Source organism: Rhyacophila brunnea, unplaced genomic scaffold (genome assembly GCF_057557595.1).
Source record: "Rhyacophila brunnea isolate RB1 unplaced genomic scaffold, BYU_Rbru_1.0 scaffold_9, whole genome shotgun sequence".
In the NCBI taxonomy this organism is placed as follows: Eukaryota; Metazoa; Arthropoda; class Insecta; order Trichoptera; family Rhyacophilidae; genus Rhyacophila; species Rhyacophila brunnea.
In genome coordinates, this window is record NW_028233361.1 from 6,347,086 (window position 1) to 6,363,460 (window position 16,375).

General features: G+C 36.8%; 1 protein-coding gene across 1 annotated transcript; it reads right to left on the reverse strand.

The window, feature by feature from the left end:
* Nucleotides 1-1,697: 1,697 nt before the first annotated feature.
* On the reverse strand, nt 1,698-15,958 carry LOC147063209 (uncharacterized). The gene is made up of 2 exons (XM_085960014.1): nt 15,334-15,958; nt 1,698-1,747 (listed from the first exon to the last, which is right to left on the reverse strand). Exons 1-2 carry the CDS (start codon nt 15,956-15,958, stop codon nt 1,698-1,700), a joined length of 675 nt encoding a protein of 224 aa, XP_085816140.1.
* Between the last annotated feature and the right edge of the window lie 417 nt (nt 15,959-16,375).

Sequence of the window (16,375 nt, forward strand, 5' to 3'; positions counted from 1 at the left end):
TATCCACTGCTGGATGAAGGCCTCTTCAAGCTGCTTCCACTTCTCACGGTCCTGTGCATTGCGTTGCCACGTACTTCCCCAGAACTTTATCATTTCATCGATCCAGCTGCCTCTAGGTCTACCTTGCGGACGTTTTGTACTTCTTGGATACCACTGGATGACTAGATTTGTCCAACTATTGTCTCTTCTTCGAGCTATGTGTCCAGCCCATCTCCATTTAAGGCTTTTAATAAACTCTATTACATCGCAAACCCTTGTCTGCTTCCTTATCCACTCATTCTTCTTTTTGTCCTTTCGCGTTATGCCCAGCATGCACCTCTCCATACCACGTTTTGCTACTCTAAGCTTCTGGATCTCTCTTTTACTTAGGGTCCATGTTTCACACGCATATGTGATCACGGGAAGCACACACTGGTTGAACAATTTGCACTTTAGGCACAGTGGAAGGTCACCTTTGACCTCTTTGGTCACTTGTACGTATAATTAGTTAATTGTGGTACCTACATAATAGATAAAACACCTGAAACCTGTATATGGTTTGCTTCCCATAATTATTTACATAGTATCATAAAGTTTCGTCTGGGAAAGTCAACTCGTTGTAGATTCCAGGAAATAAAATACACATTCTTATCGGTAATAATTGGAATCCCTGCCTAAATATGAGAGTCAAACTGATGAAAACAAACGCAACCAAGGGTTCTCATGAATCTTATTCTCCTGCTATAAAATGTGAAAATAGTCGTGAGAGATTTCCCATGCGAAACCGTCACCGGTGTGGGAAACAGAATAATTCCATGTTTGATTGCAGTTGCGTGCAGTGATGACTCGCGGGGTCGCTAGGTACCACAGAGAAAGATAAAATAATAGATTTAAACGCTAGCTTTAATTGCATAATCATTCTTAAATCGAAAAATAATAATTTGCTAGTTGTGAGATCAATCCAAGTCAAATCTTGTAGGTATTTTCAGGACCAATATTAAAGAGATAGATACGTATTACCCAGCCAAACTATATTTTTAATATTCAGCAAATATCTCTTCTTCTATCTATCTGTTCTACATGTGTCAATCTGTAGTTAAAAATAATTCAGATTTCAAAAAATAAAGAATTTTAAGTAAGTACCTACCTAATGTTGTATTGATTTGAATTTGAGTATAGCGACCTAACAAGGGTGTGGCAAGATATTTAAGCGCCCGGGTAACGAAAAATGCGCCCCCTCGTAATACAAATCTTGTAGGTACCTATGCACACTTACTACCATGTTTAAGAGCATACATCAGTGAAACGGCAAATAATTTTCAACAATAGGTGGGACGTAATTTCGCACTCGTTGCCAATCGGAGAGCGATAGTCGAGCTGTGAGCACTTCAATTTGTTTTGTGATAGCGTCGGAGGAATATATTCTTAAATCGTGTAAAGATGACTAAAAAACGTTACGCATTTACTCGAAAAAGAAAACATGTCAATGAATGTATTATTATTATTACTAATATAACAATAATCATAACATTAAATGGACGCATGTTTGCAATTTTTATGACAAATTATGTTTTGTTCGTCACGCGTCGTTTGCATAATCCGCGCGTCGCATAGTTACGATCTCTTTAGACCTATATCAGCTGAGGTATAGCCTCAAGAAACTTCGTGATTGGTACGACTGCACCTCCACCGAACTATTTTTGGTAATGTATGATAAATCAAAGATCGGCCTGATCGGGAAGCCCCGCATGCTTGTCTCGGCACCCCACTGCACCAATCCGTTCATCTTTAGCCGGTCATTATCATCCGACAACCTTTTATTCTCCGTTGATTGTTGGTGAGGTCGACCATTTGTTGCTATTTGGCTTGGGGCGGGCTAACTAGCCGCCATTAGGTGAATGTTGCCATATTAATTTCCACTCATTAGCCGTGTCGTGATGACTGGCTTTATTATGAATGCTCTGGGCCATTTTTGATGATTGTGAAATTGCGCTGAAACTGCCGATTAATAGTTGCTAGAACAGCGTTTTTTCACGTTTATTGGAAGCCCAGTTTCAGCGAACAGCAGTGGAGTAATAACCGAATAGAAAGACGCCATTGACATTTATAAAGACATTCTACCACATACGAAATCTCAATAATTACGTGGATACGTCTGTAGAATAGGTCAGAAATTAAGGAAAGTGGAGTGCTACTAACTGTAGTTATCCTAGGACACGGTGGAAAACCTTGCTAAAAAACTACAAATAATTACAAGATAAAAAGAACTTTTTATATGCAACGTTTTTAAATTTTCTGTTGAATCATATAAACTTGACAATTCTATGTATTAATAAATTAGGACAAATAAGGCAATTGTCAACAAATCATTTTTATGCTATTTTGCAACAAACAAACAAATATAAAATACTGAAATCTCATTTTGATTTCCATAGTAACGCACGTATATATTAATATTTTAGTTGCTGTTTGAGTTTAATTTGACTTAAAATTTTCCAACACCGATATCTCTGAATTTTGAAAATGTGGACTAGTTCTATTCACTTCCAAGACGACGAACATAATATATATTCGCCATACAATAATTTATAGTATCTATAATTATTTATAGACAACAGTGGCGAAGGTTGAAGGTTAGCCTGTAATCCGACATAAATAGAGCACACTCAACTTTGTCAGTCAAACGTATTTGTTTTCATTGATCTAATACTACAATGTGTAGTTTGTTTCTCAAATTCGATTAAACCCTGCCTAATCAAAGCCATGAGTGTCGTGTGAGAGCAGCCGGAACATCCTCTGACCTCTTTGAAATCACGCCAGGAGTCAAGCAAGGATGTGTACTTGCGCCCTTTCTTTTTATCATCATGATGGATTTCATAATGCGTAAGACGGTTTGCCCCGACAGTGGGATACGCCTACATCATGATGACACAACCGATCTATGCGAAGAAAGGGATTGGAGTATGCAGACGACACAGTCGTGTTTGACTTGACGATCGAAAGGTTGGAGGTAACCGTGAACAGGCTAGCTAGAACTCGATGCGTGTGGGTCTTCATCTGAATGCCGCTAAGACCAAATCCATGTGCAGTGCTGCATGCATCGACGCCGAAACTCCTCTTCGGGTTTCTGATCTGCCCGTCGAGCTGGTGTCCAGATTCAAATACTTGGGTGCCACGATTGCCGATGATGGTGGTGTTTCTAGTGAGCTTGGAATCCGCATGGGTGTGGCGGGCTCTACGTTCAACCAACTTGGAGTCGCATGGAGGTCAAGGCTGTATTCTGTGAGGACCAAATGTCGTTTGTTTAACGCGTGCGTGCTACCTGTGCTCCTGTATGGCTGTGAGACATGGCATCTTACTAAGCTTCAAGAGTCTCGGCTGTTGAGCTTTGAGAATCGATGTCTCCGCCGAATCTTATGGGTACATTGGTACGACCGCGTTACAAACACCCGAGTTCGTGAGCAGATGCAACAGCCTTCGGTTATCACGAAGAGACGATTTACATGGCTGGGACATGTATTCCGGATGCCGCCAAAGAGTGCGGCACTTCGTACCCTTGTGACACAGCCTCAAGGGTTCCGTTGCCGTGGCCGGCCCTCCCTCACCCTGCAGCAATGCTACAAAAGCGACCTACGTGCTGCAGGTACATGGCGGGAGGCGCAGGAGCTGGCGATGGACCGAGAGAAGTGGCGCCAACTTGTGCTTGCCCTAAGCCCCAATGTTGGGACGTGACAGGGTGAAAGAAGAAGAAGAAGAATCAAAGCCATATTAGAGTATGCACACTCAAAAATATTCGTTTATCTATAAAATATCTAAATGTATGCCATTAAACCATACATAATTTTGGATACTAGAAGATAGGATAGGAGAATATTATTTTGTTATCGAAAAACTAACCAACACTATCTGTAATATTATTTAGCTATTCTTAATTCAACGAAAACAAATAAGTATGCCTGAAAAAGTATTAGGCCGAGGCCACACAGGTAAGTGCCTTGCTTGGTGCTTAAGGCTGGTTCGGACTGGTCGAGTGATTTAGTCGAGTGGAGAGTGATTTGGTGCCACTAAATGATTTAGTAACTGAAAAGTGTCTGAACACAGTATATTAGTGAGTGAAGTGTCGAGATGAACAGAGTACAACGTAACAAAGCAAAAAAAATAAGTTAATAACTCCAGTTGTAAAGGCTATATATCTATTTTTTATGTTTGTATATTTGATGATTTATAACCATTTTATAGACGGAACGTACTGTGTCAGTCCCGGCACCGGATTTTTTTGATTCTTTTATTTTTCTCAACTCCCGCGAGTTGGTAGATCTAAAAATTAAAAAGAATTATTAATGGCTACTTAGTAGGCATTAACTATTTATTCTGTAAAAATATTAATTATCTATTGTAATACAAACAATATATGTTGTAATAAATAAAAACCTATACGTACTGACCTAATGTACCTATCGTAATGGCAACACTGCACGGCCCAGTGTTGCTAAGCCAAAATTTAAAATTTCAGTAGATTTTGACAAAAAAATTCAGTAGATTGTATAAAATATCAGTAGATTTTGGTAAATGCAATATAGGTATTATAATATACCTATGATTTTAAAATATGGAGGGAACTCACATTGTGCAGATAACGACTTTCGTGCACTTCATGCACTTCGTGCACTTCATGCTCGTATAATAATTAAAACAATAATAAAACTATTCAGTAGACATGAGCCCTTTGTAAATCTTTGAATAATGCCTCTTGTTATGTTATCTTCTTCTTATTGTGACATCCCCTAGCGGAGGTCGGCCACCATCAAGGCGATCTTATCTTTGTCGTCTGCTATCCGGAACAGTTCTGTGGAGCTGCACTCGTACCAATCACGGAGGTTCTTAAGCCACGAAATACGGCGCCGTCCTCTGCTACGCTTCCCATTGATCTTTCCTTGAATGACAAGTTGGGGAATGCTGTATTTTTGTCCTCTCATAATGTGGCCGAGGTATTGTAGTTTCCTGGTTTTGATACTACGTAGAACTTCTCGGTCCTTCCCCATTCGATTGAGAACTTCAACATTTGTCAACCGGTCAGTCCAAGGAATTTTGAGGATGCGTCTATACAGCCACATCTCGAAAGCTTCAAGTCTCCGTGACATCTCTTGGTTTAGCGTCCATACTTCCATACCATATAAAAGAATTGAGAGCACATAACAACGTACCATACGCAGTCTCAGACCTAGGTTATATGTTATAAATATGTTATGTTATAAACTTATAAATAAGTTATAGGTAATTCGTCAAATTTTATTTGTTGATATGTCATAGATTAGTATACGGTTACTTATACTTATGTAAAACAATACCCAATAAATAACATTATTTTATTATAAACAATGATGATGTCAGTGAGTAGAGTTATAATGCTTTCTTTGTACATTTAATAGCGTCATACATAAAAAAGGCAAGCGTTAATAATGTTTCAAGTTTATTAATAAAATAATCATCAGTCAACTTACAAATACGCAAAAACACAAATATCAGTAGATTTATTAAATTTCGAAAAAAAATCAAAAATTCAGTATATTGGCAAAAAATGTCAGTAGATCTACCTACTGAAATTTCAGTAGACATGGCAACATTGGCAACGCTGCGTGCACGCTTCGCGCCTCGCTACGTGAATATTAGTCACCTAGTGAGTCTCCCGGCGAACGGACGTGTTGTTGAATTTTATCGTGTCACCTAGTGATTTTGCAAGATGGAGGAAATTTTAATAGGAGCGGTTTATAAAAGAGAGCCTTTGTGGAACCCTTCTAACAATTTATATAAAAATGTACCAGTGCTAAAATCACTTTGGAAGGAGGTTGCACTGGAAGTAAATAAAGATGGTAAGTTGTTATGAAATTGTTTATTATGTTTTATATAATTTATGTAAACAGCTGAGCATATTATAAAAATCAACATAATAATAATTGGCATGAGAGTTTTTAACTTGCATTCTCTCGTTCTAGTATGTTTTCAAGTAAACCTGGTAAACTATAGTTATTTTGCCATGACACGGCACCAACGGGGGATGCTTATACCAGCAGAGTCACCTAGCGGAAAAATACGAAGCTTGCAATTTGAGACATTTTTTTGATAATTTAGAATTTCAACTGTATTAATTAATAAATATGTATCTGAAAACATTAAAAAGAAAAATATATTTTTTAAGTCAAAGATAAACATACAATAAAATTGTACAACAATGTTATAAAATTTGAATTTGTCACAGGACCACATCTTATATTATTACATTATATTAAATTTTATGGTCATATTTATTATTAAAATTTAGTTTATTAAGTTTTCAATTTTTTCTCGTACAGATTTTTGACTAATTCATAGATTTAATATTTTTTATATATATTTTAAAAAACATCGATTTTTATAAAAATATAAATGTGTATAACTTGAAATCCTTTTTATTTACTTATATTAAGACCATACCTAAATAAGATTTCATATAAATAAAAAGGATTTCAAGTTATACCTACACATTTATATTTTTATAAAAATCGATGTTTTTTTAAATAAATATAAAAAATATTAAAACTATGAATTAGTCAAAAATCTGTACGAGAAAAAATTGAAAATTTTAATAATAAATACATATGACCATAAATATAATGTAATAATAAGTTGTGGTCCTGTGACAAGTTCACATTTTATAACATTTTTTTACAATAATTATTGTAAATTTATCTTTGACATTAAAAAAATATATTTTTCTTTTTAATGTTTTCAGATACATATTTATTATGAGGGATCTTATATGCCAACAGTGATTTTTTGATAATTTACAATTTCAACTGTATTAATTAATAATTATGTATCTGAAAACATTAAAAAGGTTCAAAGATAAACTTACAAATTGTAAAAAAATGTGAATTTGTCACATATTCGGTACATGGGTTACGTTATTATTTTTATGGTTAGGTATATTTATTGTTAAAATTTAGTACCTATATTATGTTTTCAATTTTTTACCGTTTAGATTTTTGACATACATTAGTTTCGATAGGTTTCAACAAAATTCGCCATTTTTGTGCCATACTTCCAAAACAACATTCTGCAGTCTTACGTGCCCTTGAAAGACGGCAGTGAATTCTCTTGTTATTGTCAAGATTTCTTTGACCAAAAGGTCTCATCAAGTAGTCTAATAATGGATAATCTACATCTCATACGATGACATGGAATTTTCACATCTGTCCCAGGAATTTCTTTGTCTTCTGGGATCTTGAGTTGGCCTGTTTCTAATGAACGAAATAAAGACGAAGATCTGAAATTTCCAAAATCACATTTTCGACCCTCTGTCCCTATGTCTACGAAAAACTCGGTGCTTTGCGCCTTGCGGGGGGGGAGGCTTCGCCCCCCTGGGCCCCTCAGATGATGGTTACTTAAACCATGACGGCTAAAATTATTAAACATGGAACATGCTTTACCTACTGATTCTCTGAATGCTGGTTGTCCAAATTTGAAAGAAAATTTATTTGTCAAAGTAACCGAATCTAAAGGATTCAAACAATTTTGCTTTTCTGAAAATTATGTAATTACAATAATAAAACTAAAGAAGTAATAATAACAGACGAACAATACGTCGCACAGAATATAGGCTACTGAGCGTAAAATGAAAATAATCAGCGCGGGCCGCGGGCGGGCTGCGCGTCTACAGTTATTCTACGTCTGATTTTCGTAACGTTTTTGCGTCGGAGATCGTGAGTAAAACATGTTTCATGTTAAAAGCTTTCCATGCGTATAAACCAATGCTTGCAATAAGATAGATACATATTGCTTGTAGTTGTAGTACAAAGATCCACTGTGACCAGGACAAATTACTCGTATATGCTTTCCATCACTTGCCCCTATGCACTTGGGAAAATTCGATTGTTCATAAATTGAATACGATATTTCATGCCACTTTTCAGTTGAGGGCAAAGGCATATATTCACATTTAAAAGAATTCCATATCGCCTCACATGTTCCTCTTACAATGTTAGCAATAGTAGGAAAAGATTCTCCCGTTGCTAAATATCTGAAACAAAAATAATTAAAAAATTAATAATATTTTTAATGTTAATTTAACAGAACACACTGTACGTGCCAAATGGAAGAACTTACGAACCTACTTCTATAGAGAACTGACAAAAATTGAAAAATCGGAAAGTGGTGATGCAGCTACAAACAAAACCAGCACTTGGTATTATTTCAAGCAAATGATGTTTCTTAAAGATAAGTGTTCTGTTGAAAAACGTTATTCCAACGTAACCCCGGAGGATTCTGATCTGAATTCACTTGAAGAAAGCCAATATGACACTTCACCTTGCTTTGCACGTGCTTTATCACCATTATCTACATCCAACTCAGCAACAGCGGAAGAAGTGATTATGCCGAAGAAAAAAATCAAATATATGGCACAACGCGATGAAAAAATATTTGAACTCGAAAAAAGAAAACTAGAAATTTTACAAAAAGAGTGTTCAGAAGATTCTGACGATGATCTGTTATTTTTTCAAAGCCTATTGCCATATATTAAACAAATACCTGCATTACAGAAATTAAGACTTAGGTCTAAAATTCATGATCTGATTGTAAATGAACTTGATATTATTGAAAATGAGTGCCCTATCATATTTGTAGATACCTAATAATTGCCAGTGTTAATTTAATTAACGATGCAGATACTTCTCAGCTAAATTTTTACCGTGGTGGTCCAACTCAACTCAGATAATACTTGATTTGCAGTCACCAGAGTTGCAATGGATGCTAGCAAATTTTATTCAACATTATAAATCCAACAATATTTAGAATAATCTCTAGTGCACTAAGGTTAGCTTTAGAATGATTTCCCTGTATTAGCATAATGTAATATCGCTGTATTTAATTTGTACTATCTTTGTTTATTCAATATAGTGAGCTCATTTAATCTAGATCTTTTATTTATTCTGTACATTATCCCAATCTCTCATAGCGGGTTTTTGCAGTTATTTCGACGTTAGTGAAAAACTTGCTGGCGCTCAACCAGCATTCTAAGGCTGGCCCAGGAGTCAATAATTCATGCAGGCGCTCATTCCGGACTCATATTGAGTCTGGGAGCCCACACCATGGTGATTAGTTCCAGGTGTGGGTTTCACTGCGCTGAACAGAGCACGTACTCACTACATGAGGAAGCAAGTCTCGTGCTCTTCACCACAGTGTGGTGGCAAAACGGTAGGTGAGTTAGAGGTAGCTGAAAGGTTTGTTTTCCGCTGTATTCCGTATAACCGAACAGTACCGTTTGTTGCATTATTTAATTCCCGTAAAGGACTTCAAATTTGGTATTACATTGGCTAATAATTTTATTTAGATTCAAAGCATTTTAATTAATAATTTATAAATTGTGTAACAATTATTCGAAAAAACGAATAAAAAATGCTATAAACTACATGTATCATATATATTTAAAAAAATCGCTGTAGGTACCTAATATTAAAAAAGTACATAATAAAAAAACTAAGAATAGATAAATACTTTTCAAAATTGTTGCACTTACTTACCTTAATCCTACAACAAGTTGTTCCTCGGGTGTTATAGAACATCTGCAACAATGCGTATCATTCTTTTGTAGTGTCTCTTTTAATTTGCCCAACAATAAGGCCCGTTTCACACGGGACACCGGTGTCGCGCTTGATATAATATAAGAGGCCTTTGTATTCGAATAAAGGGGCCTCTGTATTATGTTTATGATCGCACCCGAGCTAATGAGTCAACGCATAATTTCGTGTTATAAATTGGAACATAAAACTGGCTGCGGTAATAAAAACAGGTGTATCGGCGGCTTGAGAATGTAGCGGCCGACGGAAAAGTGTACCGGACACGCGTTGACTCATTAGCTCGGAGGCTTTCATAAACATAATACAAATGCCCCTTTATTCTAATACAAAGGCCTCTTATATTATATCGAGCGCGACACCGGTGTCCCGTCTGAAACGGGCCTAAGTCAAATGTTTCCTGGTTCATTCTCAAATAACTAAAAAACTTTTCATCGTATTTCCGAAATTCTTTGTAGAAGTGTTGAAACTCTCCAAGAGTACTTCTGGATGAATTGACATTATGCACCCAAAAAGTTCGAATTTGAGACTTAAGAAATTTTAAACTTAAATTCTCTGAGAAGTAGCTCTCTGGTTAGTTTTGAGAGTGACATCGTTGTTGACTTGAGCCCTCCCAAATTTAATGCCAACTGAATTTGTACCTAAGCATGTAGCGTGCAATGTGGCAGTGGTGTTTTTAGTAGAAGAGCATAGCACCTAGCATAGCGCTAAGAGAAGCATTTCGGTGTGGCCGAAGCCTTATGGTTTGGTTAGGCAGGGTTTAATTTTAATTTTAAAAACTAACCAGCACTATCTGCAAATTGTATTCTTAGTTCAATGAAAACAAATAAGTATGACTAACAATGTTTACTGTGCACTATTTATGTCGAATTTTAACAGTCTACCTCCACCCCTTGCCACTGGTAGACAGGACGTATTACTTAGCCTATTTTGCTACCGAGCGACGTTACCCTCTACGTCTTGTTCCGCCGCCTATTCTATAGTAATGTATTATGTAACCTTGTCTAGAATTAATAGTATGAAATGTAATTTCCTTTGTTTTAATAAAAAAAAAGTTTAGCTCAATATTGTGTACTTGCCAGTGACAAAGGGTGGAGGTAGGCTGTTAAGATTCGACATAAATAGTCCACACTAAACTTTGTCAGTCAAACATATTTGTTTTCGTTAAACTAACAATAAGTAAAATTAGCATGCTAGTTAGTTTTTAAAATTCAGCTGAAGCTTGCCTAAAATAAACCACAATAGTTTAAGTATTCTATGGGCGATCCAACAAAAATAGTGCACACTTTTTCAGTCATAATTGTTTGCTTTCGTTGAAATAAGAATACATATTGAAAATGGTGTCGGTTAGTTTTTTAAAATTCACTAAGACCTGCCTATACAAATCATAATCGATAAAATATATTCCTCTATCTATAAAATGTTTAAAATTATGAATGGTTTAATGGAATAACTTTAGATATTTTATAGATGAACGAAGATTTTTTGACTATTATCTACTATGGCTTAGAATCTTAGATTATGCAAGGTTCAATAGATTTAAAACTAACAAACACTATCTATCTACATTCTGCACATCGTAGTATTAGTTCAATAATAACAAATACTTTCGACTGACTAAGTTTAAGGTGCATTGTTTAATCGGATCTTAACAGCCTACCTCCACCCTCTGCCATTGGTACTTACACATAATTCAATATATTTTTCGCAGTAGTGTTCATTGTGTTTATATATTATTATATATTTTGTCATGTGATCAAACGTCTTAAAATTACAATCAGTGCTCACGTGAATAAATAAAATAAAATTAACCACAATCACAAAATATTCATTTGATGTCAGTCAGCAACACCATTATTGATTATGTTTAGATTGTTAAAAAAAAATCAGAATATACGTAGTTGACTAATGATGCCTTTCAAGACGTAACTGGCATTTTTACATTTTTTGGATTCATCAAATCACCCAACAGAAAACACGAAAAACTTTGAGAAATGACGCACGTCAATTTGAAATATACACAACTATCGCTAAGTATATATTTAGTGTCAATACAAAAACCCTATGATTATTTTTTAGTAAACACAAAAATAATTGCTGTAATTAACGAGATGCTCGTAGTATGGCATACCTTTGATGTGATACGTATCACTTTGAAAGTATTTTCTGACACAGTAGAGGGCTGTCATTTCAATTTAGTGCGAAGTCAATTTTATTGGTGGATTATCGAGAAGTATTTGTCAAGCTGGCGTTTCTGGGTATTCGATATTAATATCTGTACCTCAGAGGCAGACGGATGCAAATCTAAATACCCAATTGTTCAGGAGAGCCAAAAAAACATTTTTTTATTTTAAACGAATACTCATAACTTCTAAGAAAATATACATGGAATGATCATATTTTTTTTTATTCTAATTCAATTAAAGTACTTCTGGAATATGTAAAAAAGGAATAAATATAATACAATTTTATATCTAAAAAAAATAAAATAAAAAACGTAGTGTGGATTTGCATCCTTCTGCCTCTAAAGATATTTTGTTAATGTGGATTTGTATCTTATTTACCTAGCCAAAATAAAACAATTCGTAAGTTAAAAAAAATTATAGGTATAAATATAACAAAGCAAAACACATTAAAAAAAAAATATTATGTCATCATCATCATCACCAGCCTGAATCTATTCACTGCTGGATGAAGGCCTCGCTAATCTCCAAGCTGATTCCACTTCTCTCCTTCCTGTGCGTTGCGTTGCCAAGTTTTTCCGCAGAACTTTATCATTTCATAGATCCAGCGGCCTCTAGGTGTACCTTGCGGATGTTTTTTACCTCTTGGATACCACTGGATGACTAAATTTGCCATGTTCCAGCCCATTTCCATTTGAGGTTTTTACCAAACTCTATCACATCATTAATCCTTGTCTGTTCCCTTATCCACTCATTCCTTTTTTTGTCTTTTTGCGTTATGCCCAGCATGCACCTTTCCATACCACGTTGTGCTACTCTAAGTTTCTGGATCTCTCTTTTACTTTGACTCAATGTTTCACACGCATGTGGTGACGGGAAGTACACACTGGTTGAACACTTTGCACTTTAGGCATTTTCGAAGAAATTATTCAGGCGGCCAAAAGCACTCCAGCCTAGCTTTACTCTGCGAACAATTTCATCAAATATACATCCATCTATAAACACTTATTGTGCCAGATAGATGTAGTTTTTCACCTGTTCGAGCTGAATGCCATTGATGAGGATCTCTTCTTGGCCCGCAAAGCAGTTTAACATGACTTTATTCTTTGATACATTTATTTTCAAGCCTACTTTGTTGCTTACTCCAGCGAGTTACTGCATTCTGCTTTGGAGGCCTTCTGAGTCTTGCAAACAACTATTTATTGTTATCGGCAAAGCGTAGATGACTCACGTATTCTCCATTTATGGGGACCCGTGTCATTCCAGTCAAGTTGTCTAAATAAGTCTTCAAATGTAGCTGTAAATAGTTTAGGTGAGATTGTATCACCTTGTCGGACTCCTTTGCTGATAGGAAATGCGCGATGGTTTATGGAGATGTTGATGCGCTACTGTATATATTATTGAAAATATTTATATAGCGCCCGGGGATTCCTTGATTTCTGAGTGCATCGAGTATTGAAAATTTCTTTATGGAATCGAACGCTTTCTCATAGTCTATAAAACCCATGGATAGCGGCAGCTTGTATTCCTGTTACCGCTCTGATTTCTCTGATGACTTGGATAATATGGTCCATAGTGCTGTATCCTCCTCTAAAGCTCGTTCTCCTGGCTGGTTCTCATCTAGTACATATTGCAGACGGTTTGAGAGAATTTTATCTTAGTGGATTATTGGATTTGAATCCTTCTGCTTCTAAGGTAGGTATGGCATTTGCATCTTTATGCTATGCATATCTTGGACTAGGACTTTCATCTCTCTGCCACTAATAGATAAAGCCTTAAGCATGACGATTCTTAAAAAAACTCATTTTCCCCAAAAACGGAGTTGCATCCGTCTGCCTCTGAGGTACAGATATTATGTATTCAATAATCACCAACTAAGTGTGAATTATAAGAAGATTATTCACTATCGCGGTGGCAAATGGTTATACATACATGCAGTTTTTTTTTTTTTTTTTAAGATTTATTCTAAGTAATGTTCCTAATCATAGCCCACACATGCCGAAGCGGGTCCCCAGGCCAGGATCTTTGACTGGCCCTTTATGGCCAAGGTTAAAGACAGTGTGATGCTCTACAATAGCTTTTCCCAAAATAATATACACGTGGATTATCATATAAGCAGGTTTATCAATCATCATAGGTACCACATAAAATTGTGTCGCATATAATTGTAATATAGTAAAATAGCACCGCAGGCTAATTTTTTAAAACTATTAGAGTAAATCTGTGATGTGTTTTATCTCACTCTGCCGGTCGACTCGCTACGCCGGGCTCCTCCTATGCCCGGCCTCCAAGGCTAGAGCCCTGTCAGCCCCCCTTTGTGGGGGCCATGTTCCTAATAATAATTGTACCATTTTTTGATGTTGAAAGAGTATTCTGTCGGAAGATGTTATTTTGACCGTTCCTTGTAATTATTCTGCTTAGTGAAACTCATTTTGTTGAAATAGCCACTACAGTTTTTTTTTTTTTTTTTTCTAGATGCCTTTATGGATACCTCGCATTTACTATCGAGGTTTCTTAAGGACTTTGGCACGCAAACTACTCTACTTGATGCTAGTCAAATGAAAATTGTGCCGGCTGAGAGAATATGCCTTATTGAAAACTGTTCTTCTACCCGCATCGGGTATTGCTGATTTGAATTCGGCCAGGGCCTATGATACCGCCTTGCAAAAACCCTGGAAAATTCTTAGTAGCGCAAGGCGGAGGTGATTCTGATGAATATTTTGTCGTATTCATTGGGAACTGAGGACTGCGATTTGTAGTCGAGTTTTTTCCCGTGGTAAAAGAAATGTCGCATTGGACTAATGTTCTAAGTATATACTTATCCTATCTTATATGATTGCAGTCACTGGATCTGAAAGGCATGAATCATCTTTACATGTCACCATTTATTATTTTTATTCTTTTTATTACATCAATACAGAAATTAAAAAGGGCATCTCTTCCGGCCTCGTTTGCCATGGTCCCCGGAAGGTCTCGAATGTCCGCATCTGCCATCTGTAATAAAAAGTTCAGGTTGTGCCGCTCCTTGCTAAAGATTTGACAATCTAGGAGTAAATGTAAGACGTCCTGGTCGCTTCCGTCGTCGCATGGACACTTTCCATCAGATGTTATTTTAAACCGGTGCAGGTATGCTCGCATGACTCCGTGACCTGTAAGAATCTGAGTCATCTCAAAACACAGTCCCTTATGCACCCTGACGTCTCGTGCTGCTAAAATTGAAGGTAAAAACTTTCGGGTCAACTCCCCTGTCGATGAGTTTATGTATCGTGAGTTCCATTCGTTTTTCACCATGTCTGAAATTGTAATTTTCGCGTAGCTCAGAGGAAATTTGTCATAAGCTACCGCGGTCTTGGGTTCAGAGGCACCATGCCGAGCCAATTTGTCAGCTCTTTCATTTCCTTCTATCCCGGTGTGTCCCCTTATCCACTTGAAGTGCACCTCGGGGTGGCGCCGTCTCAGTAGAGCGGACTCGCTGTGAATAGAAAAGACAATCGGATTAGTAGACAACGGATTTCCAATTGCTTGGATTGAGCTTTTGGAGTCCGAATAAATACAAATACTATGGTTTTCGGTGAGCTTTCGCTGAATTGGATCTGAGCCTGCCCACTCCAGAGCGCATTGGATGGCATAGAGTTCGGCCTGCATTACCGTACAATAGCTGGCAAGGCGGTACTTACGAGCCGCTATCTCACCGCCATTAATGTATGCCACAAACCCTGCACCAGTACCGCCATCAATTTTGCTCCCATCAGTGAAAATCGGCATGTTATTGCATTCGTTGCTTTCCAACGTTGCAGGATAAGAAACCACTTCAGAAAATAGTCTAGCCGGGTGTGGCAGCCTTCTATAGTCCACCGGTTTTTCGTAAAGCCTGTCGTCAGGCAGAAAACCTGCGAGGCCCTCCTCGCCCTTCTTAGCTCTGTAAATGAGAGCGATTTGTTTTAAACGTAAATCTAGAGGCATAAGTCCTGCTAGAGCTTGCGTTGAATTGAGCGAAGCCGTTCGGTAAGCTCTGCATATTCGTATCGCTAGTGCTCGCTGAACCGTATTGAGTTTTTTTGCTATGTTTTTCCGTTTGGCAGCTTCATGCCATATGCTGGCCGCATACGTGATCATAGGCTCAATAGCACAAGTGTAGAGAATTCGAAGAGCTTCAGAAGATACACCCCATGTGGGTTTGGCCATTCTTGCTAGTTTGAGCGAAGTCACCGCGGCTCTTTTGCAGATGCTGTCCGCATGCTTTGACCAATTTAGTTTGTCAAGCCACTACAGTTACACATTTTTATACCTACTGCAATATATCAAAATATGTTAATATTTATTAATTAATATTTTATTGTACTCCATGTTTAGTTGCTATTTGACGTTATTGGCAAAAATAAACTTATGTAAATGTTGTATAAATTTTCCATTTCCTCATCTGTGAAAACTTTATAATTTCTATTAAAAAATATAAAAGGTAAATCCTCGTTTTTCTATAAGGCTTTTTCTTAAATGTACAGAAAATTACGCAAAGATTTAAGGTTATACTGCCTGCTGTAAGGTTAGTTAAAAGTCTTGCAGTGCTAAAGACGCGCTAGACGCGTAACCATTGGTTGGCCA